Source organism: Canis lupus, chromosome 9 (genome assembly GCF_011100685.1).
Source record: "Canis lupus familiaris isolate Mischka breed German Shepherd chromosome 9, alternate assembly UU_Cfam_GSD_1.0, whole genome shotgun sequence".
NCBI lineage: Eukaryota > Metazoa > Chordata > Mammalia > Carnivora > Canidae > Canis > Canis lupus.
In genome coordinates, this window is record NC_049230.1 from 57,309,067 (window position 1) to 57,321,182 (window position 12,116).

Genomic DNA, 12,116 nt, shown 5'->3' on the forward strand with positions numbered 1-12,116 from the left:
TTATTTAGTTATAATTGTGATACATGCTATCAAAGAAAAGTATAAGAATCTAGGAGATTATATAATGGAAGATATGAACTCGGAGTATAAGGAATGCTTTCTTGAAGAACTGACATTTGAAGTGAGCTTTGAAAATGCAATAATTAAAATGTTTACACATTTTTGTGGGGGGAGAGGCAGGGTTAGACCATTCCAGGCAGGAGAAATAGGATAAACAGCATAATAATAATTATTATTACATCTTCTCCTTACTCTGTGATAGGCACTCTGCTAGGCACTTTACATATATTATCTCACTGAAATTCCTATAACCTGATAAAGTACATGCTGTTGTTATCCAAATTATACCTATGAGGAAATGAGGCAAGGTGAGGCTGAATGACTTGCCCAGCCAGAGGTCACAGAACAATAAGTTGGGAACCTTCCCAATTCTCTCAGTTGAAAGTAAACCCATTCTTATATCCAAAATGGCACCACATGCCCCTATGCACCCCCTAGGTAAATTTGGTATTCTGTCAGTAACACATTTGTCTGTCTCCTCCAAGAAATCTGACAATTCTTAGGGAGAAGAACACTAACTAATTTACCTTTGTTGCCACAGTGCCAAGCACAATACTTAAATGGGGCACTCAGGACCTGTTGAGTGCATTAGGAGAATAGCCCAAAAGCCCAAATACTTTTGGCTGGATTAAATTAATTTATTTACATTGTAGTTTCTACTCTCAAAATCCATATTCATTTTAGAAAAGTAATATGCTTGTGCATGGCTGACAGAAAAATCAGGAAAGGAGAAGAGAAGCCAAAACACAAGGACAAAGGAAGACCAAGAGCATCTCTGGAGAATGCCAGATCTCCTGGGGTAGGAATTTCACAGAGTCAACATGAGGAGTGAGAAACCAGAGGGCTTGAACTTGGAGCCTGTTCTAATCTGGTACCTTTGTTCTTCGGGCTATATTTTATCAATCTTCTGTTCACTTCTCACTCCCTCCTCTCTATTCTGCTCTGGGCCCCAGGAGGATAACCTGTATACCCTGAGTCTTCTGGTCAAAGGAGGTCAATGCAGGGAGATGAGGAAAAGGTCAGAAAGTACTGTCAGAGCAATCGTTCCTCTGACGCCTTCGTGTAAAACTGTCTTTAGTTAGAGTTTTAGTTACTATCCTTCCAAATACAGCTTCTATGTCTTGGCTGGGTTCTGGTAATCCTTCAGCTCTTCAGGGCAAGGGGTAGGAACAGAACTGAGCATCACTGGCACCGCCCTCTGTGGTTTCCCTGCACTCTGCCCACGCTTCTGGAAATAGTCACTTTATTAAAGTCTCCTCGGATGACTCTAATTTGAATGTGCCATCTGTTTTCTGCTGGGACCCTGCCTGATGTATTGGCCTACTGGTCTGACATGCCTCAGAAAAGCAAGGAACTGGAAAGGTGAGATGCAATGATGAGGGACAGGCATGAGGAGAGACGGCTGGGAATACATGGAAGCAAGAGAAGGCAAAGAGGATAAAATCTGGAGGGACCATGATTCTGATCATGGCTTCTTCTAGGTAGGGGGAATCTCGAAAACTACCACATCTAAGCTGGAAATAGTTTCTCTGTCCTTAGTTTGGGCATCATGATCAAACTAGTGTTAAGAGATTTCCTAAAAAAAAAAAAAAAAAAAAAGAGCGGGGAGCAATTTAAAATAAATAAAACACCTGATATCACTGGAGCAAACTTTCAGTGCCCTACTAATGACAGCACTATTGTTTGTAGGGAAGATGACAAAAACAGACCAGAGGTCTCTGCTTTCTTTAAACCTCGCAGATACATGCCTTATCTGTACTCTGTTACAGCATCCTCAAAGCTCCCAACTCTTTACAACCTGCTCCTTTGTTCTTTGCACGCTGTTTAATGACGTCTACCTCCACCAGGACACACAAGCAGAGCCTTTATAGAACACAGGGTCTGTAGCCTTCTTTCAAAACAAGTGAAAGAACCGCTTTAACAAAATAGCTGTCTCTTTCCTTCACCTTGTCACCAGTTCACCGGCTGCATACTTACAGTAGAAATCCACTCCTAGCTTCCTGTCTCCTGCCAAAACAACTGAACAGGCCTTTATGGATAGCTGAACAAGATACTGTAATTTGATAGTCATCCCTTTTTTTCCTGCTCTAATTATTATTTTAACGGGCTTCTCCTGATTTTAATAGATTTTTTTTTTAATAAGGAAATCTTACTTACAAATTTTAATTAGCTTACTGAATATTCACTGCTTTGGAATAAGTAGTTTAATGAGTAAGGAGACCTCAGGCTACTAACTAGCCTGGAGTGTCTAAAGTAGCTTAGGGAGAAATGATGCAGCCCTAGTGATAGAAGCCCAGGCTTATGCCTTGCAAACCAGGGCTCTGCAGCTGGGGCCCCAGAGATAGAGGAATCACACTGCCTCTTGCAGGAAAAAAGAAGTAGAAATCCAGTTTCTTGCTTTTTATCAAGAACCTCTGTGTAAGAAGAACCTCCAGTTCTGCCACTCATAAAGACTTGTGACTTTGTGAAACCACTTAACTTCTCTGAACATCAGTCTCTTCATCTGTAAGAGTTAGATAATAATTTTTCTACACTAGACTGTTATAAAAGTGGATCTTGTACACCACTTTAAAAGCTCTAAAATACGTTAGTTGAATGAATGAATGAATGAATCTTAATGTTGCCAATTAATCGCAGTAGTATTTCAGGTTCTCATCTGTTAAAAAAAAAAAAGAAAGAAACCAAACCCTCAATCGATTCTTTACAGTACACTTCAATTACAGTAGCAATGAAAAATAAGAGAACATTTTTCATTCTAAAAACACATAGCAGGGAGAGTAGGGCCAGAGTTCTTTAAACTCAAAATTGGAATGAGGAGAACAATAGAATTTTTTGGTGACTTGCTAATTTGAATAATCAATGCAAGTTAGCTCAATTTCAAAAAGTAAAAGCATATTAGTATTTGCTTCACTAATTAAGAATACATGACAATTTAAATATGATTCTCAATGCTTATGACATTTGAAATAATTTCTTCTTTTGTGACTTTTCAGGGTGTTATGTAAAAAATGGGGAACGCCAGCTTATTCAACCAAACCAAGCCTTGGGAAATCAGTCTCAAATTCTGAGCTCAACCTGTAATTCTATGTTAAGGACATTTATAATATGTTACCACAAATTAATGTCAGATTAACATTAACTATAAATTTTTCACTTACTAGTACCTATTTATATAATATATAGCGAACCTAAAAAACTATAATATATGTTAACTTCACATGTCCAAAACCAAACTATTTATCCCTCCCTTCCCCTGAAAAACCTGCTCCTCCCAAAAGCTTCCCCATCCACTTAAAGAAAACTGCATTTTTTTGCCGCTCAAGCCAAAAATGTTCAAATCCTCCTTGATTTTCCTCTTACATCCTACATTTCATCTATTGGTAAACCCTCCTAGCTGTATCTTCACAATTATCTGGAATCCAGCCACTTCTTACCACCTCTACTACAAATATTCTGGTCTAAACCACTGTCATCTTCTGCCTGGATTATTGCAAAGACACCCTAACAGGGGGCTGCTTCTCCTTGACTCCTTTGCATTCTTTAGCTATTAGCCACATGGCTTGCTCATTCTCTTCTTCAATCTTTACCAAAAAATATTTTCCCAGAAAGGGTTTTCTTTACCACTCTATTAAAAATTGCACACTTTACTCCCTGTTCTTCCCTCCTTTTTTTCCTCCATAACACCTACCACTTTATTCTAATTTATCATCTCATTTACTTATTTTATCTGTTTGTACTCTGCCAGGAAAATATAAGTTCCATGAGGGCAGGTTTGATGTTGTATAGGTAGCAAACTTTTTAGTCAAGTGGAATATATATATGCCAAAAAAGGGGCACACATTATAAGTAGAGAGTTTGATGAATTTTCTAAAAAATGAAGATACCCATGAACCATCATTTAGATCAAGAATCATCAGGGTGCCTGGGTGGCTCAGTTGGTTTAGTGTCCGACTTTTGGTTTTGGCTTAGGTCATGATCTCAGGGTCGGGAGATGAAGCTCTGGAAATTTCTTTCTCCCTTTCCGTCTGCTCCCCCAACCCCCTCACTTCGTGTGTGTGTGTGTGTGTGTACACGCGTGCGTGCAAGTGTGCACATGAGCTCTCTCAAATAAATAAATAAAACTTAAAAAAAAAAAAACCAAAAACATCCCCTTTCAATCACTATTCTCCCAAAGGTAACCACTTTTATCCCGACTTTTAACAGAAGTTCAATTTTGCCTGTTTTTGAACTTTTTAAAAAAAAGTAGTCTCTAGGGGCACCTGGTGACTGGGTTGAGTTCCTGGGGTCCTGGGATTGAGCCCTGAGTCAGGCTCCCTGCTCAGCAGGGAGTCTGCTTCTCCCACTCCCTCTGCCTCTCTCCCCGGCTCATGAGAGAAAGCAAGCAAGCAAGCAAGCAAGCAGGTTCCACGCTCAATGTGGAATTTGAACTCATAACCCCAAGATCAAGAGTCTCATCCTCTGCAATCTGCATTTTTCACTCATTATTACTATGTTTCTAAGATTCACTCAAACTGAGTATATGTAGTTGCAGATCATCCTTTTTCATGGCTATATAGTAACCTGTTATGGGATTATACTGCAATGGATTTATCCATTTCCCCCAATCAATGGACAACTGTCTTATTTCAAGTTTTTTTTTTTTTGCCATTTCAAACAATGTTACAATGAATGCTCTTACGATGTCTCTGAAATACATACACAAGAAGTTTTCTTTTTCTTTTTCATAAGTTTTCTAGAGCAATTTCACTTAGAGGTGAAATTATGGATTGAATGGTATATGTATATTCAAATTTATAAGATAATGCCAAAAGTTTTTTAAAGTGGCTATGCTATATCCATTTACATTCTTACCAAGAATATGTAAGAGTTCCTGCTACTGTATATTCTTGCCAACAATGTGTGGACTCGGTATGGTCAAATTTAGGATTTTTCTGCCACAATCTGAGTAATGTAAAATGTTATTTCATCACAGTTCTTGAATCACATTTTCCTGATTATTAATAAGGATCTTCTCATATAATTGACTATTTAGATTTCTTTTGTGAGGTCCTTGTTTGTGTCTTTTGCCTATTTTTCAAATATGTTCTATTTTTCTTAATAATTTGTAGGAATTGGGTGGCTCAGCGGTTTAGCGCCTGCCTTTGGCCCAGGGCGCGATCCTGGAGCCCCAGGATTGAGTTCCACGTCGGGCTCCCGGCATGGAGCCTGCTTCTCCCTCCTCCTGTGTCTCTGCCTCTCTCTCTCTATGTCTATCATAAATAAATAAATAAATAAATAAATAAATAAATAAATAAATCTTAAAAAAAATAATAATTTGTAGGAATTCCTTATGTATTTGGGCTTTTAATCTTGCTTATACACTTATAAATACTTTCTTGGGATCCCTGGGTGGCGCAGCGGTTTGGCGCCTGCCTTTGGCCCAGGGCGCGATCCTGGAGACCCGGGATCGAATCCCACATCGGGCTCCCGGTGCATGGAGCCTGCTTCTCCCTCTGCCTGTGTCTCTGCCTCTCTCTCTCTCTATGTGACTATCATAAATAAATAAAATTTAAAAATAAATAAATAAATAAATACTTTCTTGTGGTCTGTGAGCTGTCTTCACATTTTAAAAAATATTTTATTGGAAATTATTTCAAACTTGCAAAAAAAAGTTGCAAAAATAAAAACAGTACAAAGAACATCTGTGTATGCCTTTTACTCATATTCACCTTTTACTAAACATTCTGCCCCATTTGTTTGATCATCTGTGTGCATTCATGCATGCACACTCTCTCTCTGTTTATACATGTTTGTGTCTATGTTTACATACATACATGCACACATATATAAACACCCATACACACACATTTTCTTCCTGAACATATGAGAGTAAATTATATACATCATGGTCTTTTATCCCTACATAAATCAGTGTGTATTCCCTAAGATCAGAGATAAGCTCTTATATAACTATAGTACAATTATAAATTATAATTGACTTAATAAATTTAACCCAATATCCTTTATGGTACTTTTTCCCCTTCAGTACAAGATCTAGTCTAGGGTCAGGTATTGAGTTTATTTGTCATGTCTCTATCCTCTTTTATTGTGAAACATTTCCATGGCCTTTCTTTGACATGTTTAAAGAATATTGCTTCCATTCCCCCTTTTTCCTTAACAGAACACTCCTCATTTTGTTTGTCTGATGCTTTCTAGTGATTAGATTCAGGGTACATTCTTAGATGAAACACTACACACAATGTCCACCTGTCCCTCTTTGGTGATGTTGCTTCTAATCACCTGATTAGGATTTTGTTCCATTTCTCTACTCTATAATTGCTTTTTTCTTTTTTTTTAAACCATTGCAACTAACAAAGGGCCTGTGGAGAGCCACTTTAAGATCATTGTCATCAAAATTTCCCCCTAGATTTATTTTCTTTTTTAAGATTTATTTACGGGGTGGGGGGCAGAGACACAGGCAGAGGGAGAAGCAGGCTCCATGCAGGGAGCCCGATGTGGGACTCGATCCTGGGACTCCAGGATCACACCCTGGGCCGAAAGCAGGCGCTAAAACGCTGAACCACCCAGGTGTCCCTCCCCCTAGATTTAATATCTACAGATGATTCTTGCCTGATCCAGTCTTGACCAAAATGGTTGTATCATGTTGATGTTTCAACCTTTATTAAGTACTTTGATAAAGATTTTACCACTGAATTTATCAATCTTTTCCTTTGTTGCTTATACTTTGTATGTTCTTTTTTAAAAAAGATTTTATTTATATATTTGAGAGAGAGAGAGAGAGAGAGAAAGAGGGAGGGAGTGCACAAGCAGGGGAAAGGGTAGAGGGAGAGGAAGAAGCAGGCTCCCCAGAGAAGCAGGGAGCCTGATGTGGGGCTGGATCCCAGAACCCTGGGATCATGACCTGAGCCGAAGGCAGACACTTAACTGACTGAGCCACCCAGACACCCCTACTTTTTATGTTCTTTTTAAGAAATTTTTTCCTACCTTCCAAGTACTAAAAATATTTCCTTACATTTTCTTCTGAAAGTTCGTTACTTATTTTAACTTATTATTTTAAAGTCTTTCAAGCAATAAGGAATAAATCAGTTTCATATACCCTAAATCTACAAAAATATTGTTGCTACAGTTGCCTGTTTTCAATTTTTTTAAGTTAGCTTTGTATATGAACAATTTCTGGATTTTAAATTTAATTATATTTTAGTATGATGTATATTTTAAACAATGCTTTTTCTCTTTAAAAAGGAGTTAACCTGTCAGGTCTGGAACATTCTCTGCTTTCACTTCTAAACAAACTTAAACAACAGGGCGCTAATTTATAAGGCTAGCAGCCAACTGATGTGTAATACTTAAAACGATAACATCATTGTTCCTATTTCAGAGATGTGTAGGAGGAGAGTTGTAGAGGGGAAATTAACTTCTTTAGGCAGGAAAAGGGTAAAGAGGGAAGGAAATTGTCACAATTTAATGCTTAAACTGATTCCTGAAATTCTGCATTTGAAAGGCTGAACTGGGAGGAAAAAAAGGTCAGCAAGTCTGCTTTATAGATAGACTAAGTCTCTATTATTTTTATGTCCCAAGCAATTACCAAAAAAACTTTTTAAACCTAGCAAAGCTGTTTTTCTATCAGAAAATAAGTGAAATAAATACAAGAATGTACTTAAAAAAAATAAGTAATGTGTTCCTAGCCTATATTAGAAACAGAGCAAAACCTCCCTGGTTTAGAGCAGTTAGAAGGAAACTTTTCTCCCACTTATTACACAGCATGTATTAGGCAAGTCCTACATGACACACAAAATGCTAGTAGTACACTAATGAAAAGCCACGATCGTATTGCTTCAAAAAAAATAAAAAAGTATACAATCTGTGTTACTCTCCAAAGGTAACTGTTATAGAAGTAAAAAAGAAACAAGCATGAAAACACTTTAATGAAATTGGACCTGCAAATATTTGAATTCTAAAGTCAGAGAGCTGTTGTGAGAGCTGGAAAACTGGGCTTGGCATCATCAACTGGCATTTAGCATGAGCCAGATCCTTTCACTAATATTCAGGGGAAATGCACACACCAGAAAAATACTTAATTTCATCTTCCCTGTCTGACCCAGCATATTATACTGTTCCTTAAAAGTTCAAGTGGCAATGAGTATTCTATAACACACTCTATATGTCTTCACAAATTGGTAACTCAAATCAACTATATTTCAATTCAAATTGAGCAACAGGAATCAAGGTAAGCCACTATTTCATAAGAGAATGACATTAACTCTTAAATGACAGCTTAATTATAAATCTAAGATTGTTCTAGAAATCTAAGAAAATCTAGAGGTTTTATGGGAAGTAATGCCAAAACAGAAGCTGGAAATCCTCTCAAACCCAGACTCTAATCCCTTAAAGAACAATGACTTAAAATACTGATATAACATTTTCAGTGGAATCTGAAGGGGATTCTTTAATATCTTGGACTTCAGATGTACAGTAGGAGTATTTATTTAGAAACCACTTTAAAATTTTTGTGTCCCATGACCAACAGGGAACATTGAAATTTCTGCCAATAGTTAGCTTTTCCATAAGTTCCATTGCAATAGCTGGTTGGTAATTATCACATTTGCATGCTATAAAGAAAAGCTATCCTGATGTCAATCTATAAACAGTATGAGTGTTTAAATAAAATTTGATTTTAGAGCTAATGCCAGTAAAATATACTTATTTTATAAGGAATTACAGTTGTTTATTTGTCTCCAATCCTCAATCTAAATACCTATCTATCTGCCTAAATTAAATGTATTTTTGTTAGAAGATGACAGCTAATTTCAGGGCTACAATTTATTACAAAGAAATGTTAAAAAAAACAACAACTAAAAATCAGTGACAGGTATAAACTTAATTCTTTTTAATGAATAACAAGGAAGTAAAGAAATCCTTGGGACGAATATCATAGCATGGTTACTAAGAAAAGACTTAGTGAATTTCTCAAAGCTTTCACCAAAGAGTTATATTAAATTTCCTTTCGGCAACAAATAAATTGGTTTCTCACTGGTAGAAGCTTAGGTCAGTCATCTAAATCAGGGGAAGCAGGACTATATGCCATTTACTGAAGAGTCACTTAAGTATAAACCGTGTCCCTCTCTCCCCATGGCATGTTTACGTCCTCTCTATAGAAGATTTACACTGGGGTTGTGGGTAATTATCTAGATTCTTTGCCATGTAGGATTAAAAAAAAATTACCTAAGCTTTAAAAGCTTGCATAAAAATATGGAAATAAAAAAAATATGGAAATATCTGTATTTTCCTTTTATCTTCCTTGATAATGGAACACATGGATCTGAAATTTGGTATAAGTCTGAAGAATAGGGTTCCTATATCAGTAGGGAAACGAGACAGACCCATGGTATCCTCTCACCTGTGACACTGTGATGCTGCATTTCTTGGCCAGCTCTTCTTTGGCTTCTTCACTGGGGTAGGGGTTACTGAGGTGTGAGTAAAAATATTCATTCAAGATTTCTGTGGCCTGTTTACTGAAGTTACGCCTTTTCCGTCTATGGCAAGAACCAAAAGAAAATTATAGTTATAATCAGCCTTAACCAAAGAGGGATATATTGATTAGAATTATATCAACAAATTAGATTTCTATTTTTAAACATTCTTAAGGCCTGATTTATACAACAATATCACAGTTATGCTCTTGGCATCCTCCAAAGCACTATTCAACTCATTTTAAGAGGTAGGATTACTAAAAATACAAGAATGTGAAGTACAATTAACTTGATTCTTTAATTTGTTCAACAAGGATCTAATGAGTTATAGGTACTCAATGAAGATTCCGTTGGAACAAAACAGGCAAGATCTACCAGAGAGTTTATAGGAGATTGGAGGGTTAAGGGAGAAAGTAGAAAGTTAGGTGGAGAAAGCCATTAGACATGTATCATGGAAATAAATAAATACAAAGTATAACCATATCAAGTGTCATGAAGGAAAAGTATAACAAAACTATAGAGAAAACTTAACATAGATTACAGAGTCAGGAAAGGTTTCCTTGAAGGAGTGACATTTAATGTGAGATCTGGAGAATGTGTAGGCATTAGTCAGACAAAGAGTAGAGGGGAAGAAGAATGAGCAGAGAAAGTGGTCTTGAAACAGAAACGAGCTTGTAAAGTTCAAAGGAGCAGAGGAGATTGGAACACAGTAAAAATCAGAGAATGTGTGAGTTGCGTATGAAAGGACTGGCAGGAGCTGGATTATATATATATACAGGCTTAACGGATCCATAAGAATTTTTGGATTTAAGTATAGTAGGAAGCTATTAAAGGCTTTATGTTCCAAAAAGATCATTCTGACAGCTGAGAATAGTTGGAGGAGGGCATGAAAAGAATTGTAGACATTTAAGGGGACGACTGCAATGTTCAAATTGAAAGATGATGGTAACCTGGCATAGGGTAAGAGTAATGGAAATAAAATGATTCAAGATTTATCTGAAAGGTAAAAACAATAGGACTTGGTGATGGATTGGATGGGGACAGTGGGTGAAGAAGAGAAGGAAAAAATACATTAAGAATTTCTAAATTTTTCTGCTTAAGCAACTATCTGGACTAAGGCATGATTTGCTCACAAGGGAAAGAGTAGGGGAGGAAATTTTCTTTGTTTTTACTGGGAAAAGGGTGGCAGAGGCAGAAGATCAAATATTTACTAACAATTTATTTCAAATAGCAAAAATGTTATTTATATTTGGGTTTTGTTATTACAATTTTAAAGAATTCCAGCCTGAAAATTAGCATTTATCAGATTTCACTTTAAAGTAGATCCTCCAGTAACTAGGAAACACTTCCCCAAATAATTTTCTTAATGCTGTCCTCCAAATAATTTAATGATCTTCTCACTTGTGATATCCTATACTCAGGAAAGAGTCAATACATGCAGTTGTAAAATGTGTAGACCCTATGAGATTAAATGATGTCACTAACATCGCAGGTTAAGTATGTGATCTATGTCTCAATATTAAGGTAGAGTGAAGGGAGTAAGAAATCTAGGTCTGATCAAAACACCTCAAGTTACGAGTCTTGAAATTTCCTAATTTCAATAATTTTTTGGAAGGTTAAACCATCAGTAGTTTCCTAAAGAATGAAGAAGAGATTCAACATCTACTTAGGTATTAAAATCAATAGGATGTGATGATGAATTAAATGGAGGAGGTGGTGAGGAAAGAAAGGGAGGGAAGGAAAGGGAAAGAAAGACACCAAGAACAGCAGTTGGGATTTTTGCAGCAGTCACACATTCCTCTGGCCTGGGGGCACTTTGAATAGGTACGCTCTGATGAGTAGGTGTGTGTGGGTGAGTAGGATGGAACAGGTCTAGAATAGGTATTGAAACTGTAAAATCTACAGATAATTACCTGGCCCACAGATCATATCTGTGAAGACCATACAGTAATGACCTACCCCTGAAAATCTAAGTTTCTGGCTTCTTAGGAAAACTTGGAAGATCAGTCACACAAGTCCCACATTCTCAGAAGCCAGTCATAGGCTGAAGCCGAGTGATGGCTGTGCCCTCAGATATGTTCTAATCCTCACTCCCCCAGCCAACCATTCCACTCCATTTCATCATATGTAAGCATGTGAAGTCTAAACATGGAGTCCAGAGAGCCCTTCTTTGCTCAGTTCCTGAATGATTGAATAAAACCAATTAGATCTTTAAATAATAACAAACAAAAATAAACCACGGAGTCCAGCAGAAGACTGAGGCTATACTGGAGTAGATGACACAAGAGCATTTCTTTGGGAAATGAAAGGAGGAATGAACAGGAACATAAGTTTAGCTCATTTGTTGACTGTGCCTAGGAAAGGTTTTAGTAAACACTGAAAAACCTCAGAGAACAGATTTAGGAGCAGAACAAAATACCTCACCCCAGATAGTCTGGTTATGTCCAAACAACTAGAGTCCTTCCACTAGAAGAGCAGAGGGATCTATGCAAATTTATTCTTAAATGTTTCATGCAGGTACATGCTTCAACTTGTCCAATTACCAAGAAACTGTGAGTGTGGCCTTATGAGAAGCTAGAGTGAGCA

At 37.1% G+C, this 12,116-nt stretch overlaps 1 protein-coding gene across 4 annotated transcripts in view; it reads right to left on the reverse strand.

Moving 5' to 3' along the window:
• PBX3 (PBX homeobox 3) overlaps positions 1-12,116 on the reverse strand; it is a 231,182-nt gene that overhangs the window by 24,150 nt on the left and 194,916 nt on the right. For all 4 annotated transcript variants that reach the window (XM_038549347.1, XM_038549344.1, XM_038549346.1 and 1 more), the window contains exon 5: positions 9,458-9,593. In XM_038549347.1, the coding sequence (XP_038405275.1) occupies positions 9,458-9,593 (136 nt within the window). The remainder of the gene's footprint in view (positions 1-9,457; positions 9,594-12,116) is intronic.